The 18,643-nt window shown below is 38.5% G+C and overlaps 1 protein-coding gene across 1 annotated transcript; it reads right to left on the reverse strand.

The window, feature by feature from the left end:
- Window positions 1-1,744: 1,744 nt before the first annotated feature.
- LOC103712563 (cysteine synthase) lies at window positions 1,745-13,095 on the reverse strand. Its single transcript, XM_008799114.4, has 11 exons — window positions 12,808-13,095; window positions 11,558-11,611; window positions 11,355-11,464; window positions 11,204-11,261; window positions 10,497-10,760; window positions 10,280-10,417; window positions 10,098-10,149; window positions 8,836-8,915; window positions 3,520-3,579; window positions 3,304-3,384; window positions 1,745-2,087 (listed from the first exon to the last, which is right to left on the reverse strand). Exons 2-11 carry the CDS (start codon window positions 11,597-11,599, stop codon window positions 1,995-1,997), a joined length of 978 nt encoding a protein of 325 aa, XP_008797336.1. The 5' UTR covers window positions 11,600-11,611; window positions 12,808-13,095; the 3' UTR covers window positions 1,745-1,994.
- Between the last annotated feature and the right edge of the window lie 5,548 nt (window positions 13,096-18,643).

Raw genomic sequence — 18,643 nt, forward strand, 5'->3', positions numbered from 1 at the left:
GAATTGATCAACCGAGGAGTCATCGGCCGAGCAAGATAATTGGCACGAGTCGACCAAGGCTGAAACTCTCTTCCTTCCATAATGTTGCCTCGTTGTTCTGACTTAGGCATCGGAGGATCTCCTGTCAGAAACTCTCCGACAAGCGGACTTCTTGCAGACCATCCAGTAGAGGAGACTAACACCCGACACATCAACCAGCCTGTTCAACCATTTCCAGCCGACCTTAGAGTCATCCAAGTTGTATTCCTACCTCGGTCTGAATGTTGCGGCAACAAACTAGCACTAGAGGAAGAGTTTGAACCTTCAGCTGCATCAATATCAACCGAAGGGAAAAACAACTAACATGAAGTCACAAATGACCCACGGCGCATCGTGTGCTTCACATTGTAGCGCTCCAATCTCCCAAGGGTCATTGAAGTACCCCAGACCTGCTCCACCATAGTAGCCCACTGCACCAATAGACAATGAACAGTTCAACTTACTTACTCAACAGGTGCAAGCATTGATCGTGGCGGTTCAGGTCCTGCAGCAGACAATGGCACGACCAGAACCAGTCCCATCAGAACCCTACCAGCACAGCCCCCATTCTTAGTCACCGGCACACCCTATGCCCTAGGACAGCCACCGCTCTCAGAACCGAAATCCCGAGCAGTCGCATCAGAGCTAGCACACCCGACAGAACAACCCCGCTCGGAATAGGAAACAACACAGTTCAAGCCCCCATTTCAGCAAAGACTCTGTCTAGATCCTCTCACATGTTCGTCCCATGGAGCCCTCACTTCAACGAAGTGTTGACCTCGATAGAAGAATCGAAAAAATGAACCGCCAGATTCAAGCTCTCAAAGGGCATAATGCTTTTCTATTTTAGAAACAAAATGATTCTATGAGTGTAAAATGATATCTATAATTATAACCACATGCCTTTGTACACCTTATATATATTTATCATGGGAACGATAATAAAAGCAGCCGAACAACTTATTTCTTTTTATGGTATCAGAATCTGGTTCCGAATTCCGATCCTGGACCTATGGGTTATGGTATCTTATAAATTCAGGATCTCCGGTTAGACAATGGGTTAGGATACAAAAAACTCTCTTGTTTTGTTTGGGAGTTAAAGGGAAATATTACACTCTTAATCATGTTATTCCTTACTTCTATTTCTAATGCTACTATGTTAATGGACATAGCTCGATCCTGTACCAAATCCAATCTGTATGTTATTAACAACCAAAATAGGGTCCAGGCCACCAAATTTTGACCGTGCAGGCATGGAGGGACCGTGATGGCCTTGTTGGTGCGGACTGCGGAGGCTGGGAGGGTTTCAACATCCACCAAAATTTGGAGAATAAGAATTAATCACAGCCTTGACTAACAAATGAATTCTACTCTTTAAAAATTATTTTAAGTCAATAAATAAATTTTTCCCATCTCCACAACTTCATGCTTGTGTTTTAAAGCAACTCTCACGACATCTGGATACATACTTTTTAAATCTGGTTTCATTTTTCTTTTTTTTTTTTTTGAAAATAACGTTCCTCTTGTATCTCATTTAAGAGAGCCTTCTTTCAGGAAACTGGTATTTGATTTCCCAGATGTCATTCAGCAGAGCCTTTCTGCCATGTTTTTCAACCTTTTCCAAGTTTCTTTTTCTGTAGATGATTAATCTAGCTCCATAAACAAAAGTACATAAAGCTCAGAGCTCACCAAATTATATTGAGTACTCCTAGAAGACTTCTATCAGTAGAAAAGAAATGTCACAAGCACATTTTCTCCATTATAGAAACTCGAGAGTTGGCTCATACTCGCTACAATTGCATTTAGTCAAATAAACAGAAATGCAAGCACCCCAGATTCTTCATTTACAATGTTTGCGATTCGATCTAAAGCGCACCCATACATGCTTTTTATTCTAATATTGTTTAGCACATGAAGGCCTTCAGTATCTCACATGAAGGTTACTGATTTGGAGCTCAACAAAAAACATCAATCTTTTAAGGCTCAAAAACCATACTCTCAGCCTCCTTTTTTATCGACTGGTAGAGCACTGAGGAGAGATAACGTTCACCAAAGCTAGGGAAAACAACCTGCAAAAGAAGTAGATGCTCAGCAGACAACAATATATAATGCCGGAACAGGTTTGCAATTACAAAACAAACGAAGAGGTAATCCAGATTAGAGCCACTGAACAATAGGTATCTGCAAAATAGAATACATAGGGTCCTAAAGGGAGCAGAAATATAAAGCACACAGGTTTAAGTAATGGAATTAGAGAAATTAGCCAGCATCATGTGCTACCTGGCACAGGCATTCATAACATAGAAATAGCTGCATTATTATTAGGAAGACAAACGTATTGATAACTTCAAATACGTATCAAGCAAGCAATGATCTAGAGGAGTACAATCGCGTGGCTTGTATCACAGCACAGCATTGTGAACACTTGGTAGCTTCTTCTAGTTAACGAAACTATCTACTTCTCAAGATGATGCAACGACTGCACTCAATATCCTTTGTAAGTTAAGCTGGAACTAACACTTGACACATCTTTTGTATAAAATAGCATAGCACAGCGCGAGAGCCAAACTGAAACCTACTACTTTTGTTCAAGAGCCTTTACTGCTGTCCTTGTTTTGTTTTTCTTAATAATAGTACAAATTTTTTGTTGCACATATTAAGTTGTTAAAGATCGCTTGTGAAAATGCCAACTATGTGATGAATAAACCAACTTGTTCCATTTAAGTCCAAGCTTTCACTCTTCCAGAATAGTTCAGCAATGTAAAGCCTAAAAACTAAATAGTCGAGATCAAGGTTCACCATCTTGGTACTAGGCCCATACCAGTGCCACTTTATTACTGTATCGGTACGCCTGGTACAGGAGCTAGTTCGGCATACCGAGTGTCAATACATCCCTCATATCGCGTACCAATACCGAACTGGTATGGTATGCCTCATACCGTCCGATTCGGTATAGTATGGCATGCCTTGGTTGAAATTATAAGAAGTATGTAAGCATTGCTTTAGAACCTAGATACCTACAATCCACCGGTGTTATATTATTAACAGACAAAAGTAAATATACCATCCACTCAACATAAAAGTGGTTTAGATCTTTAACTATCCTCACCAAGTTGTAAATCGGACCAGAGACCAGCAATAGGGATCCATATTTTAATAAACAGAGAGATTTATTCAACTATATCATTCAACTAGTTGTTTCAAACAAAACGAGAAATCCTAAAATGAAAAGAGAAGAGTGCACAGAAAAATACTTGTACAGCAAAACAAGAATTGGAAACTTACAACAATTAGTTTTCCCTCATTCTCCGGCCTCTGTGCAACCCTTATAGCAGCAACTGCAGCAGCCCCAGATGATATTCCAACCTGCAATACATGTTCCATGAATCATAATCATTATCAAAAGAAATACATTTTGTGCCTATATAAAATAGAAATTTTATAATGACATCCATGGTATCAATAACAATGACTGGACATTCTAGACAAGTAGCTACTTACCAACAGCCCTTCTTTCAAGGCAAGAAGCTTTGCCATTTCAATAGCCTCATCACTTGAGACCTGGTTACAACACCATCACAGGCATGAATAACTCATAGAGTGGCAGATGACAATAAGGTTTTGCAAAGAGAATTGTAAAGCATAACCCAATCAATTAGTTGTGTTCTATACTTATAAGACCTGATATACATTGTTGACCCCTCCATAATGCTTAAGCTTTAGTCATTGTTGACTCATTCATACCTTCATGCACATGACCTGGGCTGCATGTAGGTGGGGGTCTTAAAGACCTGATATACATTGTGATCCCTTCCCTAACAGCTTATGTTTTGGGTCTAGTGGTTACTTAAATACTTGACACCTATTAAACTGTGTTTATTTCAAACCAGTTAATTATGTTTTCTACTATTAAACTTGTATTTGTGCATGCATGTGCCTGGCTGTTTGGTGAGAAATAAAAGAAAACGATCAAGAATTGCCATAACCTTGAACCATGTTACAGAACATACATCACCAGGATGTCATACCTATATGTCCTTTGATTCTTGATAATGAAAATATTTGGATCTTGCATTATCCCACACATGGATTCAAACTATGCATCCCCAATTGCAGTATGCCAATATCTTACCCCTAAGTGCAATATGCCAGTATCATACTCATGGAGTCAAACCTACATAACTATATTTATTTGGCTTCAAGCAAAGCCAAAATGCTGATATAATTCAGACCAAAATATGGATATTAGTGCTTAAATCCCTTACAGAGCTTAGATCTGTTGCATCTGTGAAAGGGCCTTGATTTCTCATCCATGTCCTTTTGACAATTTCTTTAAAGAATTTCAACCATAAAAACAAATGGCACGCATCATTCTTGCCTCACATTCTACATCATTCATGTCTTTCTTCTCCATGATTTAATTAGTCTGCCCTTTCCTCTCAAGTTTCCAAAGCCGTTAGAGTGAAAAGGTTTGGACCTATTAAGTTCCTTTCAAATTGAGGATCTCAGTATCCTTTATATATTGTCACAATCCCTTAGATATATGAATTTTGCTAGATTTTTCATGCAATTTATACTTAGTTTAACTTACCATTTCTTTTCCAATGGATCCTCCTGCTATTTCATGTTCATCTTCCATCATTAAGAAAGCAATCTGGGGCTGGGCATCATCTTTTCTAATCATCCACCAAAATTGTGTAAGATATTTAGCTTCTACCATAGATAAACCTTGTTCATGCAATCATATCTGAGAATCTTAAAAATCAGATAATTCTTGTGCCTTGATATCTCTAACCACAGTTGTCTCGAGTCAATTGCTCATCTTAAGATGCTTGGATGAGAAACATAGATACCACCTTCACCACCAGCGGCAACTATCTAGAGATCATCTGTGACCTGCACAGCTTGCCAGCAAATATGGTGCATCGTCTTAAAAAGTTCGCATTTTTGCTTTATATCTGACATGCTAATCTATCTGAGATCCGTGTGATTTTGCCAGTTAATCCTCAGTTGACTTCATTGAAGAATTCATCTTGTAGCTAGCCTTGTCAATTGGCACCGGTACATTACTAATTTTACTGCCTTTGAGAGTTCAAAAGTAATTTGCCCCAACACTTGAGGCTTCCTTCATAAGTTGAACAACATTTGTAATGACTTCAATGCAACAGACTTGTCATCTGTTGCTTTATCACATTAATATTTGTTTATATGTCAAAATGCTGATTCTCCTTGGTCATGATCTCTCACCTATGGCCACATGTCCTGAAGCATTATCGTCAAGATTTGAATCTAAAACCTCAGCTATTTCCTATTTAAACACCGTCAAAATGTATTGATATATGATCTCTCTCATGCTTCTTTATATAACCTATTATGATTCCATTTGGCACACAGAGTTTCATCTTCATAAAGGCAAATTCATGGACCTTATAAGATAAAGCATGAAGTTGGGTTCAAGCACATGCATAAAATTCGTCAACAGCTGTATGCATTCATCTGTTAGACAGTAAGTTGGAGGAGGGGCAGTAAAGAGACAAAACCCAAAAAAATGATGACAGTTTTACATAAAAATTTAAATGCAAAATCATGTTTAACATATTTCCATGTCAAGTAACAAGTCACTATGTCCTCGCTTAGTGAAAGAGAGGACATTTTTTAGTCGTTATCAACAATATGGTTCCCTGTCGTAGAAAGATGCATATATTGACAAAGATTTTTAATAACCGGGGAAGAATGCTATCCATATGACCCTCTTGGTTCATTGCCCTGTATTGAATTAGTAGTTTACTTGTTTAAGTGATCCACTGCCTGATGTGCCACACAGTGTAACTCTCTCTCTCTCTCTCTCTAAGTTGACCCAAGTTCCCATGGTTAGTGGTTTGTCTACATCTAAGGGTGCAAATGGATTTAGCTGTTTATAAACAGCCCACGCACTCGGCTCATTCAGGTTTGTTGTTATATGAAACAGGGCAAGCTCACGTCCTAACCTGGTTCATTTAGTGAACAAACCAAGCTCAGGAAGTGTGGTGCTTGTTTAGTCAGTCTTGCGAATAATGGTGTTGGATATTATATATTATAGATTTTGCAAAATTAATATATTACAAAAGCCAATAACTTTACTCTCCACCTCCAACTAAATGTAATCCCTAATACCTGCCCTCATCCCTGGCCTGGACCTTGATTTTGCAGGCTCAACCCAATATCTCTTTTCTTCTAGCCCTATCAATTGCCATTGCATGTTGAAGTTAAATTAAGATATCCCTCATCCTCAGCCTCTTTCTCCCACCACTGCATCTTGATTTCTTTTCATTCCGCTGGCCACTGTCATCCATTAAATGCCAAATCAAGAGCTCCCTCCCTAGTCCCCTTTAGTCTGTCATGTGGGTTTGAAAGTTCAAAAATCTAACAAAACCGAGATCCATATTTTTGCATTGCCTAGTCCTAGATGGTGGCAATGATAACCAATAGGTGAGCTTGAAACCTGCAGTGGATGACTCAACCTCCACTCCACACCCACAAGGTCTGCTAACCCTCATCTCTCTTTATCTTGGAAGACTCGATTTGCATGAATTCAGCTTGTGGAACTGAGCTTGATTCAAGCTCAAAATCAAGCTTGGCTTGTATAGTAAAACAAGCAGAACATAAGCCAAGCCTGAGCCTATTTGATTTATACTAAGCATATATTGAGCACATGTGGTTGAATTCAACTCAGCTGAGCTTGAACAACCCCGGGCTTAACCTAGCTGAAACTAAGCAGTTTAGTACTTGTCTCACTCAGCTCATCTTCATCCTATCTGAAACTCGTCTGACAGCTGACTTGTTTTGCCATATGCCCAATTATTCTAGACAGAGAAATAAAGGTTTATTATTTGACGGGATTTGAACAGTCAAGTCCCGATTTGGGAAGATCTAATGACAAAAGAGTCTCTTCCTTTTCAATAAGCAATCTAGTTCTACACGTTTTCTATAGTATACCGAATAGTCCTCACCATTTACTACTCCATGGAACCACTGTTGGACATTCGCAAAAAACAGCTATTTCTTGCTTCATATTTGACCCCTTGTCTCATATTAACCACCCACTTTCAGTACTCAGTGTGGACCTTGAGACAACCAAGAGGAACCTTTATGGCCTTGTTTGGACCACCTTTTCCACTGTTCCAGCTAGAGGCTTTGCTGCATATTCTGGTTGTGTACAAAAAGTAAATGGACAACGAAAGGATTGGAAGGGACCAGAAAGAGCTGAAAATATAACCATTTACTTTTGTCTAAATTTTTACAATTTTTTTTCGAAAGAAGAAAAAGTTAATAATAGTAACAGGATGGTGGTTGACAGAAATCATTATGTCCACTATAAGAAAACATAAGAGCTAGGTTTGGAGAAAGGGATTGTTTTCGCAGAAGTCCCCTAATGAGGGACCTTAACATCAATTGGAGAGAGGTAAGCATCTATTTGTCAATATATTGCATGGAAAAAAATAAGGCTTGAATTCTGGGAGTAACTATAAATCTTCTCTCAATGTCCTAGTCTTGAATAAATCATAGAGACAAGCTCAATGGTGCAAGAAACAATGCCGCTGATCATACAGTATCCCAAATTCAGTAAACTCAAACACATCAAGAAATCATTTGTATTGACAAGTTAATTAACTTTAATCTAGGTCATAATATTTGCAAATATTGAAATATAAAATTCTTATAGACCTAGCACACATGATACAATTCTTAATTTTCCATTGATCCCCCCTAGTGTAGACAAGGTGATTGTAAAAGTAAAAAAAAATGTTTAGTGACTTTCAATATATTTTTTTGGTTAATATACCATTAAAGAGAAGAGGAGTGCATCTATCATAAAAAGGGGTTTAAGTCTAAGTCCTAAAAAATTTTCTACTACCCTCAAAACCAAGGTCGGCGGAACCGTCCTGAACTAGGCGGTTCCGGCCGTTCCGAGACATCCCGGCAGCTCACTAGGACGGTTCCGGCAACGGAAACGAAAATCATTGCCGGAGGCGGAGAAGGAGAAGGAGAAGGAAAGAAAGGAAAAGAGAGAGAGAACGGGAGAGAGAAGGGGAAGGAGAAGGGAGGCCGGTGCAGGGTGGCAGAGGCCGGCGGCGGGGCAGCAGTGGAGGTTACGGCTGTTCCCCTGTTTCTTTTGAAACAGAAGTTCGGCCGCTAAAAAAATTCGCAATTTTTAAAGGAAGTCAATGCAAAAATTTTTTAGCAGCCGGACCCCTGTTTCAAATGAAACAGCGGAACGCTCGCGGCTTCCGCTGCTGCCCCGCCGCAAGCCTCTGACGGCCCTCCGCCGGCCTCCCTCCCTCTCTTCGCCTTCTCTCTCTCTTTTCCTCTCTCATTCGTCCTCTCCTCTGTCTCTTCTACTGTGTCGGTACGGGCCCGACATGGTACGGCGCAGGCCCGTACCAACTCGTCCCGTCAGGCAAGCAGTACGGTGCCCGGTACCAATTCCGCCGACCTTGCTCAAAACTACAACCCTTTCGTAAGTACCTTAGAAGGTAGAATTGGTCAATGATGCCCTCATTTTGTCTTTTTTACTTATCTTGAAAACTAGTTAGTTGTAAAATCATTTTCTTTATTAATGAAACAGATCTAAACTATAATTTAAGCATTATTTTCTTTTGTTTATTATTTTTTATGTTTTCCTGGATTATTTTGATTAAAACTTGACGAAATAAACTCTTTTAAAAAATGACAAAATGCAATATATGAAGGCAACAGCCCCAATGTTGACGTAATAATGTAGTAGCATTATCCCATACATTCACCTTTAACACACTCACAGAAGTTTCTGAAACTTACTTGTATAACTTCATCAACGAGATCAACATCCAAAACTCCAGGAATAAAACCAGCTCCGATACCTTGGATCTTATGTGGACCTGAGAAATTTGAAAAAAAAAAACATACATTTGGTCGCAAAATTTGAAAATGTCAATAAGAAAGAACCCTTCTTTGAGGCAGGTGACTATTAGAGATCATCATACCCTCTAAATGAAGGACAAAAAGTCCCAATTGGTTTTAGCGCATGCAATAGAAGATGACGAACCAGATGAAGGCACAAAAAATAAAAATAACAGCAAAGGTATTTCCGTAATTGAGCTCAGCCAATAGACTACAGCAGCATAAGAAGTATAACAATGATCAATAGCACCTAAACTTGATAATCTATGGCTGCCAAACATTAGGCAAATGATGTACAATGAACAAAGAGTAATGTGAGCAACATAATGTAAATTAGGAGTTCCATTTTGATGATAATAACACAGTAATTTCCAAGATACCCTAGCAATATTGGTCAAGCAACTAATGAGATTTTTATAAATCTTGCTGCATAAAGCACAGCAGATTTAGAACCAAAACATTGGATGTACTGACAAAAACATAGCCCTCTCATGTCGGAGGGATTGCATAACTTCAAAGGATCCAACCCATCCTGAGAACAAGCATTCTGATTTCTGATATTACGAATCGGAGAACCATAATTGTAACCAACAAGCTGAATCCCATCCGCTCACTGCCAAGTTATTATTTGGTGAATAAGACATTCAAGAATAAATTAGATTTGGATCATCTTAAATATGCATTGATATATTAAACAAGCCCTATTCCCTAAGTTTTTCTCCATGATGCTGGATTGTCTTAAATGTGTTGATTTTAGTAAAATCATAAAATGCATGCATTAATTGCAGGGGGTATAAAACTTCAAATAAAAATTTGGCACTGGGTTGTATGGAAGAGTAATTATAAGTGGCCAAACACAGCAGATACAGTTACATCTTTCAAACATCACTAACAAATCGAGTTTTAAAAAAGCAGCAGGTAGAGATGTCATGAAAGAAAATAAGCTCTCAAAGAAGGACAACAAAAAAAAATAGTCAGAAAGAAAAAGAGACTAGAGCAAACATCTAATGATAGACTTCCAAGATGCTATACACCCATAATAGTAAACCTATTAGTCACTCATAAATGTGCATAATTTCAGCATGAATCAAACATGTACCTATTTCATACCTTCAGGTAGAAGAGAAAAGAAAGAGAAGGGGCACAAAGCTATTACTAACCAGGCTTTCCTCCAGACAAAACTGCACTTTCAGTTGGTTCCACGCCACATAGCTTCAAAAAGAAAACAAACGTCACACAACATCAAGCTTCGCATATAAATATGTTAACCATGTCAACTAATTGAAAGCTACATCCAAGAAATAATTGATCACATAAATAGTCCTATCAGTAACAAAACTACCTTAATCTCAGGGTTTTTCTCCTTGAGGTACTTCCCAGTTCCAGTAATTGTACCGCCTGTTCCAATACCGGAGATAAGGATATCCACCTTGCCAGAAGTCCCCTTCCAAATCTCTGGCCCAGTTGTCTCATAATGAATCTAAAAGCAGAAAACAAGTGTCATATCCATTCTTCCACATGACCATACAACTTTCTAAGGAGCAACCATTCAAAACTACCTTCGGGTTAGAAGGATTTTCAAACTGTTGAAGAACATATGAATTTGGTGTCTTTGCAGCCAGCTCCTCAGCCTTCTGAACAGCACCCTTCATGCCCAAAACTGGATCAGTGAGGACCAATTCAGCACCAAAAGCTTTAAGAATGATTCTTCTCTCAAGGCTCATGGAGGCTGGCATGGTAAGGACGAGCTTGTAACCCTTTGCAGCAGCCATGAAAGCCAGCCCTATGCCAGTGTTACCACTTGTAGGCTCAATCAGGACACTCTTTAACAAACATCACCGTGCACAATAAAAGCAAAAGTGTCAGTCAAAGACTCCATAATGCTTGTTGCAGATCACCATGATTCTTAGAATGTAACTATCGTGTTTTCTGAGAATATCTTGATAACAAAAAGCTAAGCTATAATCCTAACTTTATCAACATAGTAGTAAATTTAGCTAAGAAATTTATCCTAGAGGTTAAAAATTTAAACTATGGCCAGATAATAGTTTTGAATGAACTATAACTATTATGACCACAAGCAAGTAAACATGAGCTTCTTTATGTTCGATGAATCAAAATAATTATCTTACACATCCTCAAATCATGCCAACCCGTTGTGTTTTTCAATTTTCAGAACTTGGCAATAAGACTACTAAGATAAATGGCCATTTCATACAAAGCACCATTATTTTTGTTAAAGAGATAGATGTATGAATTTACTGACCTTTCCAGGGGTGATGAGGCCTTTCTCCTCTGCATCAGCAATCATGCTATATCCAATCCTGTTGGAAGAAAAACACCAGATAACTTAAAATCATTAGAGAAGACCATCTTGTTTACGTTAAAATTAAAAGAAATGACCAAAAAAACAATACCTATCCTTAACGCTGGAGCACGGCTCCATCATCTCGAGCTTAGCAGCAATGCGAGCTCCACAGCCATTCACAACATTGTTCAGATAAACTAATGGGGTTTTACCAATCAACTGGATAAACAGCAAAATAGTCATGAAACAAGTGAAGATTAAGTGATTTTAGACCAAGGAGAGGAACGAGTGAAAATGAAGTACAAAACATACTTCAGTGACATCCTTTGCAATGGCAAGACCCAATTCACCCATTCTTCAGGTTAGCTGCAATGTGTAAATAATAAAATTTAGAATAACCATAGTTCCTGTAACCTTACAATGAAAAATCAAATACTAAGGGCCAGATTGCCATCATTGTTGTTTCTGTGTTTTTGTTTCTCTCCAAAATTAGTGAAATACCAGATGGATATGTACATTGAAGATATCATTTGCACAAAAGTTCTGCTGCTCCTTGCTTTTGTTCATATTCTTTTTCGAAAGCAACAAACCTCTGCTTCCAGAAGCTCTGAGATTTTACAAACAATTTCAAAAACCAAAAGGGTTTCATTGTTCACATTCTTGGTCTCATTCATTTTTCTTCCTGGTTTTGGAAGCTGAAAACAGAAAAAAGAAAAAGAAAAAAAAGAAGCAATACCAAATGGGCCCTGAAATTCTCAATAAGACGTGCAAAACGTAACCAAGAACATCCAAAGACCGACTGATTATAATTCCCTATATCTTACTAATCAATTTTTACATGAATTCACAGTTAATCACGAATAGATTGGGATTACAAATTTCCAATACAATAACAAGTTCAAGATTAAAATCATCTACTAAAAGCCTAAAAGCTTAGAGAGCAAGAATTTTTCAAATCACCAAAAAGAGCAGAACAATAGATTAGGAAAAGGAACAGTTAAACTCTTTTCATTTTTATTTCTCTTTCATTATAATGTGGAGCACCCATCTTTCAAACAGTCACTAGGATTGCAACCGATCTTTTACGATAATATAATAAGATTTTTTCTCTTAAAACCCTTTCCACTCCAGTACCTAAAAGTGTTTAACGTAGCCACCACCATACCACGACCCTAAAAGGTTTTCCCATGATTTGCCATCGAGCATTCAAATACCATGGATTCTCCAAACATTTTCAAAATAAGATTAAAAGTCAAACTTCGAACAAAAAATAGGAAAGCTGTTATCTCCATGAGAGGCTCAAAGAAGGAAGCATCCACATCAGATCTTCCTTAAAAAAAAAAAAAAAAAACTACCATCTCAGATCCCCAAAGAACTAAACCAAAAATCTCCAAAACATTTATTCAACCATATTTCAATTCAAAATGAGAAAAATGTATTTTTGCATTCCAGAGTCAAAACTTGCCCAGCAAAACCCCGATAATCCACCATCAACCAGTTCGTAAGAATAAATTCCAAAGAAAAAGCTATAAAAGCTGACATTTTTACTGCCTCGCACTCACCAGAGAGATTCCGAAACTGCGGTTGGGGAATTCCTTGGAAGAATAAGATTAAGACGAGATCTCTCGCTCGGAAATCTCCGCCTCTCTGCCTCCCATTCTCCGCCTATTTTATCACGAAGGGGAACGAAGGGAGACAGAAAAATTGTATTTTTTATCCTTTTTTTTTTTTTTACCAGGAGAGCGAGATCTGCGCCGTCCGATGGGGTCTCATGCGGTTCCCTCTGGAAAGTTCCAAGAAGGCCACTCTCCAAATCCGCGTGCTTCGGGCGACCAAGTCGCAGAACCGAGGTGCCGGAGATCCGACCAGTTAACGGGTCGGGTTTGGATCCGCCATAGGTTGATCCCCGTTCTTGGATTTAGAATCTAAACGTAATAAATTATCAAAATTACAGACTCAATCAAAATGAGTAGCCTAATCAAAGACCTTGTCCTACATATAGATCATTATCTGTTTGAATAAAATTGAGATCACCTTAGATTGACCGCGGTCTATTAGATTGAAACTAAGCGGTGGTATTAGAAATGCATTGTAATGTATATATGATATTAATTATTTGAAAAGTCTTAGGTTAGGTCATTACCGGAAAAAATAGGCCGGTAGAAATGGTTAATTTGTTTAACTTGATTCGATTCGTTGTAGATGGCGGTAAAAATATCTAGTTAAAAAAGTAGTTAGGTTGGGATTGAGATTTTTGATTTAATTATTAAATAGTTTAGATGAGAATTGATAAGTTTTTATAACTTATACTTCAATCTGATTCACATTTGATTTGACCCAACCCAGCTGACATATTAAAAATAGCACATGCTATTAAGTTCGGTTATTGCATCAGTTGTTAGGTTAGGAACTAAAATGTTTTGTATTTTGACTCGGCATGTTGGATACAATTCATTGTAGATCGCAGTAAAATTATCTATTTAAGAAACGAGTTAGGTTCGGATCGTGATTTTTGGCTTAATTATTAAATAGATTAGGTGAGAACTGACATGTTTTTATAACGTATATTTCGATCCGATCCATATCTGATTTAACCCAACCGAGCTGACATGCTAAAAATAGCACCAACTATTAAGTTCAGTTATTGCATCAGTTGTTAGGTTAGCAACTAAGATGTTTTGTATTTTGACTCGACAGGTTGGATTTGAATCAAGTTAGAAATCGAATCTGTTGAGGGGTCAAGAAAGGACTCGGTCTATTCAAAAGAAAGATCGCCGGTTGGTGGTTGGTTTGACTTATGTTTTACTTACTTACTATGTGACATCACGTAGATGCATACATTTGATCTACTTTGTCGCCCCCTGCACGCTTAGTAGCCAACAACGAGAACGTAAAGCCCTCGCAAGAGATTAAGGTAAAGACCTAACTAGTAGGTGGCTTCCATACGTCACCTGCGAAGTGGACTTCACAACTAATCATTCTTTAACGATGTCACCTGCACATTATCTTTTATTTAAATGGTAGAAAATTTATTACCTCTAACACTTCGAACAAGGCCATAGAGGACGACTCAGCAGCAGTAGTCGGATGAATTCAGAATCAGATAGAAACTGCACGATATTCAGAAGATCTTGAAAGGCCGTGTATCCCTAGTGGCTAGGCATATCAACTAAAAAACGAACAGAACTGCAGATTGAGTTACCTCTTATATGATGAAACATTTTAAAGAAATTATATAATTTGAATTGTCAGCTATCTCGGTTGTGCTCTCTAATATTTTTTTTCCGACTTTGCTGCATGTATTAATAGCAGACGTTTACAATCTATTCATCTTTTATATATATATATATGTGTGTGTGGGGATTGATAATCTACTCTCTATTATGGTAGGTTATCAATCTACCTATTTTTTCATAGACAAAAAATATTCTTAATTTTTATGACTCTTAAAGGTATTTTATGTCTTTTTACAATTCCACATTAACTCATCCTCTCGACCTCTAATTAATACTCTCTCTTTCTCTCTCTCCCAGTAGCAAGGCATCTATACGAAAGAATACTTTCAATGAACCCTTTGACACCACAAATTGTTTAAAATTGTCAACTCTTACTATGGCTTTCTCTTATTCGTTGATTTTGAGTTGAGCTGTGGAATTTTTATCTGGGGTTTCATTATCTGGATATCTGTTATATGGTCCGCCCAATTAAGTTTTTCTAGTTATTTGTGATAGTTTCTTTAATCTTTTCGGGCATTACCTTATTTGCATATGATATATTTTGTCTTCTAATCAAATTCTTATGTTGTATTAATATCAGGTGAAATTTCCCCAAGGTACTAAGATGTTGAACATTTTTAATAGCTATTCCTCGAAGACTTCTATATCGGACGACTTTGGCTTCTATAAGAATCGGCAGAAAGCAATGCAGAAAAAGAAAGGAGCAAGCCACCTACTCCAAATGTGGTACATTCATCGGTAATATTTTCTTTGATACCTTCCATCATGGTTCTCATTTTTCTCTGAATAGGTTTTGTATTTAGTGGAAAAGAACTGTCTCTGCTTGCTAATTGAATATATCCAATTGGTCGGGTGTTATAGCAAATTCTGGTGATACCGGGAAATTTTCATGGATCATTCTATTTCTGCTTTCTAAGGAACGTTGGAAGCGAGACTTTGGATTGGACTATTAAAATAGATATAATCAGTTGCTAGACAATTACTAGATTTAATTAATCTATATGCTACAGTATTTTCTTTCTTTCTTTTTTTTGGCGGGGTGGGGTGATTATTGATAGATATTGTTGCGGTTCAAATCTAACCCGAAGGTGTCCACGCCGGAGGAGTCGAGAGAGCTGCAGGAGTATGAAAGAAGAGGATGAGAGCCACCTCCCACGTCGCCGCGTACCTGCACAAAGCCTCACTGGTGTCTCCGGTAAGGGCCCTCCGACGATCAAGTTAGAGTGGGCTCTTAGTTGGTCCAGCCAAAAGTCCCTTAAATGTTATCCGACAGCGCTATTTATAATTCCTGTGGAGAGGCCCAGGTGGCGGAGGTATTGCCCGTCCTTATCATGAGAGGGGATGGCTCTAAGTCGGATAGCGCGCAGCTAGAGCTTGCTGGTGGCGTGCGGTGCCGTCCGTTCTTGGAAATGGTAAGGTGTTGACAGTCGTAGTAGGGTATGGCCAGAGTAGCACGGCGATGTCCTTGCTGTCGTGGGCCAGCAAGCAAAGCATGGCATGGTAGCGTCGCTATGTACGGCCATGTAGGAGGGTGTAGGCACGCATATGGGTGCGGTTGTTAGCAGGGCCGAGCTCGTTGAGGGGTCGCATCATGCATTTAGTGAGGGCGACCTATGGGTGCTGAGGTTAGCCTAGCATACAGGTTCCGAGGTGTGCTCGGCGGAGCACCCCGAGCTCAAGGGTCGGGACGTATCATTGGAGAAGGCGCCCCGAGCTCGATCAGGGCAAGTCGGCTAATACAGAAGGCGCCCCGAGCCTGGTCGGAGCGAGTCGGCGAATACAAGAGGCACCCCAAGCTTGGTCGGAGCGAGTCGGCGAATACAAGAGGCGCCCCAAGCTTGGTTGAGGCAAGTTGGCGAATACAGAAGGCGCCCCGAGCTTGGTCGGGCGAGTCGGCGAATATCCGAGGTCGATGGAGCTTCCGAAGGAGTCCGAGGTCGGGCTGGTTCTGGGCCGGGCCGAAGTTTCGTCTAGCTGGCGTTGACGTCTATTAAGCCGAAATTGAAAGGCCCCCATCATTGTGAGCAGGACGATCCATTTGGCCCCCATCAGACACCATAACATATATTTGATAATATTGTGATTTGTTCCGTGCTGTACGATTTGTGATTTTGTTCTTTGTTAGATAGCCATTCATTTTAAGGATTTGATCAACAGCATTAGAGCTTCGCTAATGTTTTTATTTGTAACTTATACAGCCAAAAGCTGATGATGAATTAGCCCAGTTTGCAACGCAAGGTGATCCAGAGTTCAAACTTTCTCGTCCCCCATTGTTAGAGATGTCTGCTGGCAAGACCCAGGAAGAGCAAAATGGGGGGGGGGGGGGGGGAGGGTGGGGGAGAATGAGTTAACGTGGAATTATAAAAAGATGTAAAATATTCTTAAGCGTTATAAAATATAAAAATAGATAGATTGATAGCCTATCATAATAGAAAGTAGGTTATCAATCTCTCTCTCTCTCTATATATATATATATATATATATATATATATATATATATATATATATGCACACACACTATGAGCAAGGTAGAAAAACATCATGAATATGGAACCTCTTTCTCATGAAGTAGATGTGCATCATAGCGTTATTTGCACCACTTAGCCCTTGCACAAGCTTTATAATATTGTTGCTTAATTTTCTTTCTAGTAACTGTTTTGACTCACACCACTTATCATCTCAAATCTTAGTAAGATACGAGTTTGCCAACCTCCTATTCTCCTAATAGAGAAAAGAAATTAAAATATTTTCTATTTCATAGCCTGTTAACTGCTAAAAAAATATGGTACACTGCTCGTCAAGAAAAATGATTTTATATATTAAGAAGAGAATTCAATAAGGACTTATCGAGGTAGAGTGTTTTTTTTCTAGGGTATATCATCTTGACTTTATTTTTCTAGTTTTTTAAATGAACTAAAACGAAGAAAAATTTCTTAATGGAGATTTTCACTAGTAACAAGCAAATTTCTAAGTAATCAACTAGTGGAAGAAGTCTAACAAACACAAATTACACTTCCTAAACAATGGTTACTGTTGGTGGCAGGGGTGATCCCTACCTTGGAACAAAGTGTTTCCTTGGTGGAGTTAAGAGAAGCTTTGAAGAGCCTGCACTGTGCTTTATACAACCAACAAGCTACACCTCAAGGTTGACATTTTTAATGTGGTTAATTAAATCGCCACAAGGTCAGTTGGCACTGCACACTAATGCATGTCATGGGTGGGATCTTGGTGAGCTCTCCTGAGGTATTAACTTATTCTCCTGTATGCCTGGAGGCCAGGTAATATTGATAGCTATCTAGAGTTATCTTGGACTTGGACTTCTCATCTCCCTAACTCTGTAACTTAGCATGTTCCTGCTTCTTGATATTTTAGGTTGCTCTTTTCTAGTGAATGTAATGAGAAATATGAGCTAACATAATATGTGGAGCATCCCCTTGTCCTACCAAAGAAAAAAAAGAAGTTTTTGAAAGATTCATCCATTATGCACTAGGATCAATCTGGCTTTACAATGCAAACATAAAGTCAATAAAATGCTTCATTTAATAGAATTAATAGCGTTGGTGATTTTTTTTTAAAAAAAAAACTAAAGTGAACAGTAATGCATAATGCCTATATTGAAATTTAGAAATTTTTTGTAATAACAATAACAGCAGCAACAACAATTGCAATAAGTATATACAAACGAAGGGTGAGTAGAAACTATTCAAAAGTTTTACAGAAAAGCAAAAGTGCTTTGTAGATTCAATATAAGTTCTATCATTTATAATAGAATTTTTCTTCCTATTATAGATGCTTTTGGACGGATATCTAAATCCAATGCCAAAAAAAAGAAAAAAAATCTTAACAACCACATCCATACCTGATATCGAGCAAAATTGCAGGCATATACCCCGATCTGCATCCGGGTGTCATCAGATTATCCCACCAGAGGATCTGAATAAGAAAATAGATTTAATTGGATAAATTCAACCTGTTTTCAGCTCTACTTAAGAACTAGTGCTCGTCCACGGATATTAGCACTGGGTTACGTATAATATTGATTGCCAAGCAAACAACTGAGCTCTAGATGGACAATATCGAACGTCGTGCGGGAGAGAAAAAAGAGCCATGAGATTTGGCTCGACTCATTAATTGATGTTTGACCACCACAACATGTGAGGCA

The sequence above is a fragment of the Phoenix dactylifera genome, chromosome 8, assembly GCF_009389715.1.
Source record: "Phoenix dactylifera cultivar Barhee BC4 chromosome 8, palm_55x_up_171113_PBpolish2nd_filt_p, whole genome shotgun sequence".
In the NCBI taxonomy this organism is placed as follows: Eukaryota; Viridiplantae; Streptophyta; class Magnoliopsida; order Arecales; family Arecaceae; genus Phoenix; species Phoenix dactylifera.

What these genes read in the sequence shown, in the direction of transcription:
- LOC103712563 (XM_008799114.4), bottom strand. Translation starts at nt 11,599, where the DNA reads ATGGGTGAATTGGGTCTTGCCATTGCAAAGGATGTCACTGAA. An exon ending in TCGTTGATGAAGTTATACAA is followed by an intron (nt 3,580 to 8,835) that starts GTAAGTTTCAGA and finishes TGTTGTAACCAG; the next exon opens with GTCTCAAGTGATGAGGCTAT. An exon ending in ATGAGGGAAAACTAATTGTT is followed by an intron (nt 2,088 to 3,303) that starts GTAAGTTTCCAA and finishes CTTCTTTTGCAG; the next exon opens with GTTGTTTTCCCTAGCTTTGG.